This window comes from Penicillium vulpinum, assembly GCF_028829585.1.
Source record: "Penicillium vulpinum strain IBT 29486 chromosome Unknown utg000003l_segment0_segment0, whole genome shotgun sequence".
Classification (NCBI taxonomy): Eukaryota; Fungi; Ascomycota; class Eurotiomycetes; order Eurotiales; family Aspergillaceae; genus Penicillium; species Penicillium vulpinum.
Window position 1 is genome coordinate 7,365,080 of NW_026643243.1, and position 13,886 is coordinate 7,378,965.

Consider the following 13,886-nt stretch of genomic DNA (forward strand, 5'->3'; position numbering starts at 1 on the left):
TCCAGTGAGGATTAAGGCAATAAACACAATATCACGCTATAAACTGGCCATAAACCTGAATGATGGATTCCCACCCGCCTTTATGGTCCGATGCATGGGGATTGCTCTTCCCATCAAACACCATCACGTCTGTCATGCGCGTGCTGATCGAGTACCAAACCAGGTTTTGAGGATCATTTGTCACCCGCATCATGTTGGTTTGGCAATTCCCGTTGCAAGGTTCATTATACAGACCATTCCAGTACCCGTCAAAGAAGGCCCAGGCCGCTGAGTTGTAGAGCGCAATGTTGGACCCGCCGTCGACATTTGTAGCTAGCGCAGTTCGACACTTTTGGTCGTTTGCAGCACACCACGAGAAATCAGGGTCGCCATATTTGGCTACGGCTGTCCAAGGCGCTGGCGCTGCCTGATACTCACCCCGACCTTGCATATACGGTGTTTCTGTTTGTAGAAGACCCGCGAAGACGTTCTGAGCATTGTGGAAGTTATAGTTGTATAGCCAGTGATGCTCAGAACCGGTTCCCGTCAGCCAGGTACCCTTGATGGATTCGACCAAGATTCCACGGCCAGTTGAGATAATAGTGAGAGATGACTTGCTATCAAGATTGTGATCGGCAGTCCATCCCCAGAAATTCTCAATATATGCGGACGAGCTTTCGGTCAAATGCATTACCATAAATGCTGCCATGCAATCCTTGGTGTCTTGTGACGTGCAAGTACTGGAGATACTAGTGTCAGCGGTGCCGCCGACCGTCGCCATCGTGTTCCAAAGACCGACATCGCCAGGCTGATCACCTGCAGCATTGATTTCAATGATCTTGGCTCCCGGGAGGACTTCGCCAACGGAGAATCGCATGTCCTGAATTTCAATCACACCGACGTCGCCGGAATCGCCAAGTTGAACGACGGGTCTTGGATTGTTAGAATTCTTGAAATTCTCGCCATATCCGGAAATGACGGGCCATGCTTCTCCGACAATGCGGGTTCCGACCGGGACAAAGAGAGTGTCTGAGACTCGATATACACCGAAGGGGATGTATGTGATCTTGCACGAATCGGCATTTTGAGCCAGGATAGCGTTCAGACTTTTGGTGTCGTCAGTCTTACCGTCACCTTTCACCGTGTGTCCAGATACGGTCTTCACATTGACAATATTTGCTGTGCTGTAGTCTTGATAGGTAGGCTGGGCCTTTGTAAAGTATTTGTCTCCAACCAGCAGGGGTGCCGGGCGCTTTGTCTGCGAGCTCGCCCCAGCTTGATAAGTTTGTGGCACGACAGTACCCCAGACCCATGTATCGATATAAGAGGTAGCTGCCAGCACTACCTTGCCTTGAGCGTCGACGGCGATAGCGTTCGAAGTATCATGCTTGAGGTTCTGAATGAGGAACTGGCTATTTTGGTTTCCGGAATCATGGGACGAGTCATAGAATCTGATTACTGGCCCTGTGTTGGTGGAAGTGGAATCTAGAAGTACTAGACTACCCAATCCGTTGCCAGTCATATCGATACCAGTGCCGCAGCGATCAAAGGTTGCCTGTTGAAGCAGCACCGTCCACCCACCTGCCGCGGAGAAAGCTGTTCTGCAACCTTCGAAATAGATTTTCTTGAAGTTGACTTGTTGGTTGGAGTTCTTGATCCCAATAACACCACCCATAATATGCTATACTTTGTTAGGCTGCTTTTTTCTTTTCTTGGCCTCGGAGGCTCCTCTAGATTACTTACCACATCTGTAACAGCAATTGTTGATCCGGCGTTGATATCGATTCCGGTGTGGCCCGTGGAAGATTTCGGCATGCGAATCTTGACATTTGTCAAGCCCGACCCTTGGGCAACGCCCCATTGAAGAGCAGTGAAGTGGCGCTCCGGCTGGAGGGCGGTCGTATCTAGAACTACATTCTTGACAAGCGTTGCAAAGCTGGTTTCCGGATTACCGTTGTGTGAATCGTACCCCATGATGAGATAGTCACCACGGAATCCCGGCCCAGCCTTGATGATGGGCGGGTTCAACGGATTGCCAACAATTATTGTACCCACAGTCAGCTTGAGAGTGCTTTCAAGCTGGTACACGCCGCCTGGAAGGTAGACCTGTGCAGGATAACGCGTGACACCTTGGCCCTTGCGACTGCCACCCACGCCATCATCGTCTATGGCCTTCTGTAGTTTCGGGGTTTGATTGCCAGTACCATCATTGACGACCGAGTAATCCATCACATTGCGATACACCGGATACAACGATGATTTGGCGTAGGGAGCCAATCCTGCTCCTTGTTCGTTGTGATCCTGCTCGTCAAGCCAGTAGGTCTCCTGTGACTGGCTGGTAGGGACTGGACAGGTTTTAGTAGCGAGCAAATGGCCTTTTTGAGGTATTGAACTAGAAAGGTTGATCAGCATTCAAGAACGCTATGAAAGCATTAAAAACACATACGATGAAGTCAGAGCACTGGCACTCGTCGATTGGGTGGTCGGATCCGGCAATGGAGTCTTTACACTTGTTGCGAAAGTATTTGCGGCCGCGGGATTCGTCGTAGACGCTCTCGTAGTAGACTTTGTCATCTCCGAGGAAGAACTAGCCACCTTTGGCGAAGGGGTGGCCGTCGACCCATCGGAAGCCTTTGATGGAAATCCCGCGGATGTGGTGAGAACGTTTGCTGTAGTCGACAAAGTTGCGGTACCCGAGTATTGATAAACAGTAGCAGTAGGTGTTGCACCCATAAAACCTGCCAAAAAAGCAAGAGCCCAATCAAAGATGTTGTCGTTATTTGACGGTTCTTCATCAGCAAGTGTGGCTGAAAGTGCATGCATCAGGTGTAAAGGCACAATAGCCGCCGATGCTATAGACACAACGGCTACCACTGCCAAATAAGAGAAACCCCTCATATTCAATCAGCCACAAACCGCAACCTCAATTTTGAAGTAGACAGAAGACGCCGAGGGAAATCGGTGGATGAATGGATACTAATACAAATGATTCCATGTTCACATGTCATATGTCAGGTTTTTCAACAGACACTCTTGGAATGTATACAGAGATACCTTGTATAAAGAATGTTTATAGACTTGTCGGTGCATTTTGAATGGCTCAGTTGAAAAAACCGTGGATGATCGGCGCCCCTTGCAAGACTCTGGTTTGTAGGGTACTGGGCAAACTATTTCTCATGTCGTCGCTCCAACTTACCTTGTCACTTTGTCGATCTGGTGAGATTTCAGGGTTTGTTACAATATGCTGAACTCCTTGTAGAAGTGAGGTACTGAATTATGCTTAATTATGATTTACGCACAATCTATGGCGATGGCTCTATTGTTGATTTCGCATCCTATCCTTCCGTCGTTTCAACACCAACGAACTGGAGGCGCGTTGAAGTCTTTCATGAATGCCCTCGTGCCTCTCCATTTGTTCGTTATTTCCATATACATAGCGAAATCACCTGTGAATTTCCAGGTTACATCTAGATTCCTTCCACCATTATAGCCTAACTACATAATACACTTATAACAGGCGTCGGTACAAAATCAATGTTAGAATACCTGTTATTTGACATATTTCCAGTGGTCTAGACTCGAGCCACATGGGTAATCGGTTGAATATCGGCACAAGCACTCACATCACCCCTTGCATTCGATCAATGGTTGACGGGTGTTTATGTGGGCTTCCGTGCCAACCGTAGCTATGCAACATGAAGTATGCCCCGGCTATCTGATTTATGTCGTTGCAACGGAGACTATCTTCCTACGATTAGGACACGCCATGTCTGACAATGTTATCTACCATGCTTCACTTTCTTAGGCATTACATTGGCAAATACTATACATTCATTTCCAGATGTATGAATCCGTGAGCGCTTTACAGCTAAATTCAAGTTTCTTCCACGTTACAAGGGCCTTGTCCTCTATGCTCCGCTGAGTGAAAAAAATACTATAGTATGAGATGGACTAACGATAGATCATCATTAACAAAGTCTTCGAACTACGGCTTATGATATTGAAAGAATTTCCAGCTTTGGTATGGAAAGTCTCCTATTTAGAAACTTGCGCATCGTGCAATTTGTGACTATAAAAGGAGCTCAAGGTTGCTTATATACAACCAACAATATTGGAATCATCAAAGATAGAGATTTGCCAATAACCGAACTTTTAAACTCTGCTTCTTTCACATTACTATCACATCTTTCTATTGCAATTACATGATGATATTAAGCACAACTTTGGGTGGCGAGAAATCTGTAAGTCCGAGATTTGCGTGGGATAGATTTCCGATGAGGCAACACCAGCAAACAATACCTCACTGGCGGAAAGGGCTGAGAATCCCGCTGAGTTGATGATTTCTTCACATTATTGATCTGCGCGAAAATAAATTCCTTGATTGCCGACCGTGGTTCACACGTATACCCCAATCACGTCTGCGTGAGCTCATCTAGCAATTATGATAGTCCAATTTGACAGGGAAATCCTGATATTAGAGAAACTTTGTGCGGTTCAAAATTCTTCGCTGGAAAAAAGAGTCAAAATCCACTGACTCATTTGTTCCCAAACAATCTGAGGCTAGATGTTGGCGAAGGACTGAAAACCACGCGTCGCCTTCATGTCGGAAGCATCCATCAGCAGCTTCGGCGATGAATCGGACCCAGAGAATACAAGCTCGTCCGAAGTTTGGCAGGATGCACCTCAAACCAGCCCACAAGACGAGCAACCGTCACCCCGGGTTCAGTTTCGATCAAATGCGGGTTTCATGCAAGGCGCTCGGCATACCCCGCCGGCAGAAGGTCCCCGGGAAGAATGGGAGCATGCTCAGAGTCAAGGGGAGCCTCATCGACCGACAATGCCATACTCCCATGAGTCTGCGGATATTGCCGATACGCCGCCGCAAGATCGCGAGTCACAGCCAGATGAGAAAGATGGCGAGGCAGGCGTCGAAAGGAAAGACCAGCTCAAGCCACCAGAAGATGAGAAGAAGGAAGATGAGAAGAAAGAGCCCGAGACTCCCGAACAGCGATCCACGTTGGAGAGATGGCGAGCTGTGACCAGGAATTGGAGACAGAAAGCATCGAACTTTAGTGACCGTCTGGGTCGCCCACAGGCGGAGGGAGACGACTTATCAGCCGGGAAGTATCACGCGGACTGGGCGACCGGTGGTGCAGTTGCCCTCTCTGACATGACAGATGATAAGCATAAAAGTGTGGAGACGAAGCAACGGGGCCAGAAAGGAACAAGTTCCGAAGCTCATCGCCTGGTGCGAGATTTGACCCAAGATCATTCGCAAAAACGCCGCAAAGGTCGTGGAAAGCCTTATCCTCACGCCGGAAACGAGTTTCAAGACGAAGAGAATGAGACAGGAGCAGATGCGAGCTTGAGATACCGCTCTGGCGGCGGTGGGATCCTGTCGCAGTTGATTAAATTGCAAGGTGGTCAGCAACAAGGTGCTGGAGACCAGTCTCGAACATCAACTGACTCATCCCGCAGCACAGAATCAGCCCCCAGCGGGGCCCCAACCCCAGAGCCCAAGAAGGGAAAGCCACTGAAATGGTATAAAAAGCCTCAAAATACGTCAACATCGACCTTGATTGGTGGGGGCGCGGATACCTTCAGTGGTGCAAGCACGCCGGTTTCAAGTGAGATCCTGTCACAAGCCTCGAAGCGCCGCGACAAAGAGGGTGGTGGTGCTGCTGCCGTAGCCGGCGGTGGTGGTGGCGGTGGTCGCAATGTGCGGCTTGAGGATGAAATTCGAGTGACAGTGCACATCGCAGAGATTATCTGTCGGCAGCGGTATATCATGCAGCTCTGCAGAGCGTTGATGTTATTCGGTGCTCCCACGCATAGACTTGAAGAATACATGCAGATGACCGCAAAGGTGTTGGAGGTTGATAGTCAGTTCCTATATCTGCCAGGCTGCATGATTATGTCGTTCGATGACCCTTCTACCCGAACGACGGAGGTGAAGCTGGTCCGCGTAGCCCAGGGAATTGATTTGGCTCGCCTATCAGACACACATCTCATCTACAAGAACGTGATCCATGATGTGATCGGCATCGAAGAGGCCATTCAGGAGCTGGATGCAGTCATCAAGAAAAAGCCTCTGTATCACAAGGCTCTCATTGTGTTGGTTTATGGGTTAGCGACTACAACTGTGGGACCTTTTGCTTTCAGTGCTAGGCCAATTGACATGCCGATCATTTTCCTCAATGGTATTCTTGTCGGTTTAATGCAACATGTGGCCGCACCTCGTTCTGTGTTGTATTCAAATGTCTTTGAAGTGACATCGACAGTGCTGACGTCCTTCCTCGCCCGAGCCTTCGGCAGCATCAGAATCGGAGTTGCGAATGGCAAGCCACAGTACCTCTTTTGCTTTTCCGCCATCGCACAATCATCCATTGCATTGATATTGCCAGGATTCCTTGTTCTTTGCAGTAGCTTGGAACTTCAGTCCCATCAGATCATTGCTGGCTCGATTCGGATGGTCTATGCTCTCCTCTTCTCGCTGTTCATTGGATATGGAATTACCGTTGGCACAACCATTTACGGGCTGATAGACAACAATGCGGTATCCGAGACCACCTGTCCGGACAAGGGCGCCTTCAAAAATCCTTATGTTCAACGGTTCCCATTTGTTGCGGTCCAGACAATCTGGCTTTTGATCATCAACCAAGGAAAATGGAAACAGCTCCCGCCCATGAGCATCATCGCATTGGCAGGCTACATTAGCAACTACTTCAGCACGAAAAAACTGGGATCTAACTCCCAGGTCGCGAATACAGTTGGCGCGTTTGTCGTCGGCATTATGGGAAACGCGTACAGCCGGTTTTGGCATGGCCACGCTGCCACCGCTATTCTACCTGCCATTTTCATTCTGGTTCCGTCTGGGCTTGCTGCGACGGGATCTCTAATCTCGGGTGTGGAGTCCGCCGATGAAATTCGTCATAACGTCGGGACTCCTGGTGCCAGTAGTTCAGCGCCTGGGGCTGGCTTGCAGTCCAGCAATTCTGTTTTTAGTCTAGGGTTTGGTATGATCCAGGTGGCTATTGGCATTACGATTGGTTTGTTCATTTCTGCACTGGTGGTTTATCCATATGGAAAGGCCCGCAGTGGACTGTTTAGTTTCTAGACTGTACACTGTTAAGCCGGTGGAAGTTGGGTTCTGGCATGATGTTGATATTGGAATATTTTGTACACCAAAAAGAAATAGAGAACATATACATCCTTCTTTGTTATATATAGAACAGTTCCTATTTAGGGAAAGTACTATGTAGCATATGATGACCCGGAAAACTTTACTGTCCTATGGAGGGTTTTCTACAAAAGGGAACCTGAATTCTAGGTACTGAGGTACTTACCTTAGCTAGTAACATCCAGATATTATTCGAAATCAGAGCCTTCACACTTCAAACACAACTACTTACTTGTTTTGTTTTTCTATTTTGTGATTATCTGCGTTAGCTGATGGACTTGCTCTGAATTGGATTTTCCATCCAAACCACCAAATCAAATTGTACTTCAGTCATGTAGTCGCTATGGAATATCTCGTGTTCGGTCTAATTTTATATTGTACCTAGAGATATCCAAAGCTGACCTGGGGATTTTAGTAGCCGGGGAATCATTACGTCGTAAATATAAACAGTGGAAGAAAGGTTGATGAAGGGGAACCCAAGAGAGGAGCCCAGTAAGGAAGAGAGGGGTTATACCTACTTGACGCTTAATATCTCTAGGAGTTGCTTCTCAGGTAGATAGCGAGGCGCGGTTCCTATACAAACCTCAGTGTTTGGCATCTGGGACGGTGGTGCGCAGCGGGGGGTCATCGCGGCAAGCATGATATTGATATGAAGGTTATCACAATTAATCTCCAATATATTAAGAATAAGGATACCTACTTCATGCTAGAACCTCAAGTCTAGCATTTCTAGGGTAATAGAAGGAATCCCACAATGCAATGCAAATATGCAACAGAATGAAGATCAACTGGCGACCAGCCGCCGGCCATTTCCCTTCAACCTCGTGGGGCCCAGGTGATGTGATGAGACAATGATAGAATGGGGCCCCAAAGATATTAAGCGTGCTCTATCGTGTCATTTCGTGTCGTTGTCGTAGCGCTTTTGTGATCCCGACAGATAGCGTAACCCAGAAGCTCGAGCAGGTAGCGTTCGCGATGCGTGAAGACACGGACACCGGTTGTTCGCAGGAATTTCTTTGCGTGCTTCAAGATGGGATCTAGGTGGCTGGGAGGAAGGCTGAAGAGGGTGTCGAGAGAGACGTTGATTTGGTCTGGGGATGCGTCTAGAGATGGGAATGCGGCAAGTAGATGCCGGGTGCTTTTGTCGCGGGCGAGGGACTCGCAGTATGTTTCGAGCATATTTTCACGGACAATGAAACGAAGAATCGAGTCCAAGGATTTGGGTTGCACAATGGCCTGCGGTAGGGCATGTTCAGGGTCGGCAAGAGCTCGCTGCATTACAATCACATATTGTAGATCTTCAATGAGCGGGGTCACCTGTATTTCTGTAGGTAATGCATGACCAAGGAGTGGGCGGTCATAGCCCAGCTTTATCCTCCAGAAATAGTTGCATAACACCAAAGAGATAATACACGGAATCAGGACAACGTATCCCCACCAATGCTTAGCAGTGACCATCGAAGCAGCACCAGCAACAATGCCATTGAATCCATTGATACCAGCATGCCATTGGAAGCGATGGAAGCGAGTATGTAGACGACGACGGATGTCATCACTGGGTTCGCGGGCAGACGCAGCAACATCGTGCATATGGAACCGGTAAAAGAGATAGACAGACCAGATGGCATTCACAAGGCCAAATATTGCAGCCAAGCTATTTCCAATATACCCAGAAAGCAGATTACTGGCTTTGAAGACCCGAGGGTTGGCACCGCCAATGGCCATCAGAGTTCCAACGCCGACCAACACCGAGCCGAATCCCATCAGCACATCCATCACGATCCGGTCAATCACTTCAGTGCCAATTTCACGCATTCCCACCCCAAGACGGCTGTCAATGAGGCGGACCAACTCTGCGTTCTTGTCATGGTATTGTCGCAGACGCTGCAGGCGAGCCCGCTCCGCTCGCAGCAGTTTAACATTTATCCAGCTCAGTCGAAAATCATAAATAACAACGAACACCATTCCCAAGGCCAGTGTACCCCCAATTCCCATCAGCACAGCAGCAAATTTCGGAACGGGGATCTCGTTCCAGACGTTGGCAGCGAAGTCGGCGGCGTTCGCTAGCTCGAGGTACCCGACACCAGCGAGCAAGCTGTTTTTGAATTGCTGCTGGTGCAGTAAGCGGAATCGACCCCTTCGCCGGACTAGTACAATTTGGCCTTTTTTTGATTCCTGGGATTCCAGCCATGTGATGTCACTAGCTTCGCGGAGGAGTTTTGAGATCGCGGGTGGTGGGGACTCGGCTGGTGATAGCAAGTCCATCTCCATGGCCATGGATGTGGGCTTGGGGGTCGACTTTGAGACGCGGACGGGAGACGAAGGAGTTATTAGAGTGTCAGAGGAGGCGGTAGGAGTCATCATTTTAAAAGTCGTAAGCCGGTAACCGTAGGAATGAGAAGTTCACACAACGCTATCCATGCCGATGCTCTGTACAACCAGGTTCAGAGGGTTGGCCGAAAATCTAATTAACGAGAAGAGAGAGGAGGATAAGAGACAAAGAGACAAGGAGACAAGGAGGAAAGACACGCAAGCGGTAAGACCAGGGAATCCCCCGGGGCCATTCAAAGGTCACGAGTGGATCGAAATAGCCGCCTTGGCATAGCCCTATAGGGCTGAAGATATGCTTTGATGAGCAGGGGACCATTGGATGTGTACATACGTACTCCTCGTATAACGTGCGGAGCAGTTTGATTTAAAATAATTTCATTAGTGGAAATGAGTCCCCACAAGTATGATCCCTCAACTAGGTATCAATGCTTGCTTACTGCCTACATGACCAAGCACTAAAGCCAATTTAGTGATCTGGCGATCTATACATAGAAACACGCAGGCAGCAATGTAATAAAAACCAAAAATATGGCGTAAAAAAGAAATTACATAGGTCTAAATATCTATGCCTCTTTGGAAGATTTAGCCCCTTCTAGTTTGGATGTGCTTAATGCACGAATTAGCTTGACGCCCGCGTCTGCCATGTCCCCTGAATGTGCGCTCCAGAATTGGGCCTCACGGTCGGAACCACGAAGCACATCGTTCCCCGGCTCCTCTTTGATCGGAGATGGAGGATCTTCGGTCGATAGATCTTTTTCGTTCGAGCTGTATACATTGACTCGTTCGCTGAAACGCACCCGGTGACGGGTCCGACCGTTTGGCGAGCCCTGGGAGCCGGAGCTAGGGGAGGAGTTTCTCGACAGACTAGCAGCAAGATAATTCTTGCGCACAGCATACCGACTGGCCTCTGCTCTTCGAATCGTGTCTGAAAAGATCTTCTCAAGGGCTGTAGAGGCAGTGAATCGCATCCCCAGGTAGACCTGCTCGGCGACAAATAGCGTCAACAGAAGTGAAGAGAGTCGTACCTCGGAAATAGGACCCCGGTAGATGTGCACAATGGCTGCTGTAGATAAAGTCCCCAGCCAAGCCAAGAAATCTAACCCCAGTAGACATGGGCCGATCGAGTCCGACCGGATTGGTGGTGGTCTTTGGCACTCCAGCGTGAGCTTGAAGAAGTCACCCCGCAGCTCCAGCCAGTTGTTCAGCAGGAAGCCAAGCGGTACCAGTGGCCAGGCAACTCCAAATAATGCGAGATAGCCAAACTGCACACACATCTCCATGATGTCCTCCTCCACATGGTATTCGTCTGCGCCGGCCTCGCTACGCAGTCTGGTCATAAATGCCGCTTCCTCTGGCGAGTCAACCAAGAACATGTCGGTCGCTGTGGAATACTTTCGCTTGCGACTGTATTCTCCCTTTCGATCCCGATAGTTTTGCCACTTCTGCGTCAAAACATGCTTCACATATGGTAGGATGATCTCCTCGCCGAAGCCAATCACTTGAGCCGTCATGGAGAGATATATCACTTCTTGCTGGAATCTGCTTGTATCAACCTCGAATTCCTTCTGCCCACCGACCACGCCTACTCCGAGTCCTCGGAGGATGTCGAGGTGTGGGACGATCTGTTTGCCGAAAGGAACATAGACATAGGCGGTCAATATCGTGGGGAGGAAAGAGGTGATGAAATTCATGACAAAACTCTTTTGAGTCTGGGCAAGATCGTATTGATCTTGCGTTCGGTAGTTCTCGTACTCGGTCAAGCGGGTTGCGATGCTCGTGAGAAATGAGGTTATGGCGGGCAAGGATAGCGAAAACAAAACAGTGGGTACAAATTCTAGATACTCCTTGAATGGACCGTCGTACACCTCGGATATGAACACCTCCGATGCGAAGGACGCAACAATCAAGGCTCCGAGGGCGACGCTCGCAACAGAAGCAAACGGAACCAAAAGCATTTGGCGTGAGAACTGCTTCCAACTAGGGAAGACATGTTTCACCTGGCCACTAATTGGGTCTTTGACCTCTTTCTCCCACACATACTGCTTGCGATTCACTTTCAATTGCCCAACACCTTTGACATCCCATCTTTGACTTAAATCGGCCTCTCGAATTTTCCAATATTCAACGAACACAATGCACCAGGTGCAAAGTACAATTCCATATACGATGGAATATGGACCTAGATATAGCCATCCGAAAATTCCCAATCCTGCGGGGACCACGAGGAATAGCGAATAGCAATGAATGAAAGCGAAGTAGAAAGCGACCTACGCAGGGTTAGCTATTCATCACAATATCACCACATAGCCAACTCAAGACCGGCTGAGCTGGAAAAACTACCTTTTCGCCAAATAAGGCTCGAATCGCATCCAGATCACTAGTCGTTAATACAGTTTTTCGATTCCATTGGCGTAGCATTTCGGCACAGGCCTCCTGGTCGTGTAACGGAAACGAGGCAGTAACGTTCTCCCATTTTCCAAAACCTGGTGTGATGCCGGCGCCTCCTATTTTCTTTTGCCAAGTGACGGCGTGGTATACTGATCGGATCTCTTCGGATGGTGTATCGGCGTCAGCGATAGCTGTTTCGTCGCCATCCGGTAAGGTATGGGTAATTCCGAACAGCCAATCTTTAATTCTGCGATGTTCACCGGTGTTACTTGACTGTTCCAAAATGATATCGTCTTAGTTTCAAGATTCCGTTCAAATCCGACTTACCTTGACTGGTGTACTAAATTCCCCAGATGATCCCGCGGAACCCGGATGCAAACTAATAGCGCTGCACCGTGACCATGACGAACCTGAACCCGAAGACCAGCCTCGCTCAGATCGTGGATAAGCGTTTGAAACTCTGTAATGGCTTGAGCTTGATCTGATGATCGTCAGTAGATGCAGAAGGCCAAGGATATCCTATGCACGTTATTTACCGATGTTTCCAAATTCATATTGTAGTACCCAATCCACGCCGAGGTTGTCATTATCATCTTCATCAGTATTGTCAGACCCTGTGAGTCGAGCCATATTGCGAAGACAGGGCGTGCTGAGAAGATGGAGAGTGACAGGTGTTCAAATAGTTAAAGTGGTAGAAGGATAAACTTACATCTGCAGAGGGAACAATTTAGGAAAATGTGGGGGAAGATTAGCCAAGATTGTGATTATCGCTATTATTGTCATTATTGTCATTATTACTATATTAATTTTGTTCTATTTTGTTCTATTCTGGTTCCACTAGGGAGAAAATACAAGGATACGGTATGCATCATCTTTTGTACCCAGAACTGATCAGCTCTACCTGCAACATGCAACTCTACGATGCATGATGTACAGTCAAAATTATGCCACTTTGTACGCAATTGGATTTCACAATTCTCATCCGACGTGCAAAGTACTTTTCAGTTTCACCTATGCTCCAGGAAGCGCCGGTCAGCCCCGCAAGCTAAGCTTCAGCCCTATGAGGTTTTTATTACATCGAATTCACCCAATGACACGCGGTAGGCTCCAATTGCCGTTTCTATGAGCCCCCTTTGCATACTCAAGGGAGTTCCCACTTGTAATATTTGCAGGAAATATGTACAGTCAAACCTGGATAGTTGCTGTTCCTACAAGGGATACTTGCACAGGGCTGGGATCCACTACGGGTACGTGCAAGTATCGGATTGGTGGAAATTGCCTAGATGGGCTGCTAGGGCTGAGTGCAGAGCTTCGAGTTTTTTTTTTGGGTAATTGGGGATAATTTAATGGGTAAAAAGGCTACATAATTTACTGAACAGCCTAAGATTCTTTTTAGGATATTCCCATCTCAAACGGAGGACATAGAAGAAAAGGATTCTAGAGAACCACCTTGGGGGAGAATTGTTGAGTAAAATGCTGTTGCCTACAATCTGTTACGCCAAGTCTCGGCATTGATGATTTTCGATAAAAAGAAAGAAGCCCACATTTTATTATTGGAGACCTTTTTTGTACTTCGTACGGTGTATGTATGTACGGTGAGAATTTACGTACACTTTTATGTAGGGTGAATAATATTGACGCCAAGTGGATCGAAAAAAACTTGACATAGGCATCAACAATTCACAAAGCACGGACTAGCTGTGTTAAACGGTCTCATATGTTGTAAGCCATACTGTTGGGGATGGCAGTGCACATCCGGCGCTTCCATAACTATTTAAGTATCCGGGGTAAAACATATGCGACCGGGTTGAGCGTAATGAGATCATTTCCAACATTCCTTTCTATCCCAAACTAAAAGTCATTCACCTACTAAGCTTGGCTACCGTATGTCCTCCTTCGAGATGGCCCGTCGGTTCCTCCATGGGCAGAATGTCACCCTTGGATTGAGCCTCTTCCTCTTTATTTTCATGTTTCTACCTACCTTTCTTATTCTACTAGCGGTCGTCAT

At 48.0% G+C, this 13,886-nt stretch overlaps 4 protein-coding genes across 4 annotated transcripts; 1 reads left to right on the forward strand and 3 right to left on the reverse strand.

Annotated features, from left to right (window-relative positions):
• Positions 1-31: 31 nt before the first annotated feature.
• Positions 32-2,877, reverse strand: N7479_007831 (glycoside hydrolase family 55 protein; the record flags this gene model as incomplete). Its single annotated transcript, XM_057255525.1, has 3 exons — positions 32-1,660; positions 1,723-2,371; positions 2,426-2,877. 3 exons carry the CDS (start codon positions 2,875-2,877, stop codon positions 32-34), a joined length of 2,730 nt encoding a protein of 909 aa, XP_057109387.1.
• A 1,702-nt stretch (positions 2,878-4,579) lies between these two features.
• Positions 4,580-7,096, forward strand: N7479_007832 (threonine/serine exporter family protein; the record flags this gene model as incomplete). The annotated part of the gene is made up of 1 exon (XM_057255526.1): positions 4,580-7,096. The coding sequence occupies one exon, from the start codon at positions 4,580-4,582 to the stop codon at positions 7,094-7,096; it is 2,517 nt and encodes an 838-aa protein (XP_057109388.1).
• Positions 7,097-8,035: 939 nt separating this feature from the next.
• Positions 8,036-9,523, reverse strand: N7479_007833 (uncharacterized protein; the record flags this gene model as incomplete). The annotated part of the gene is made up of 1 exon (XM_057255527.1): positions 8,036-9,523. The coding sequence occupies one exon, from the start codon at positions 9,521-9,523 to the stop codon at positions 8,036-8,038; it is 1,488 nt and encodes a 495-aa protein (XP_057109389.1).
• A 530-nt stretch (positions 9,524-10,053) lies between these two features.
• Positions 10,054-12,508, reverse strand: N7479_007834 (anoctamin family protein; the record flags this gene model as incomplete). The annotated part of the gene is made up of 4 exons (XM_057255528.1): positions 10,054-11,757; positions 11,831-12,125; positions 12,206-12,359; positions 12,415-12,508. The coding sequence occupies 4 exons, from the start codon at positions 12,506-12,508 to the stop codon at positions 10,054-10,056; spliced, it is 2,247 nt and encodes a 748-aa protein (XP_057109390.1).
• Positions 12,509-13,886: the final 1,378 nt, after the last annotated feature.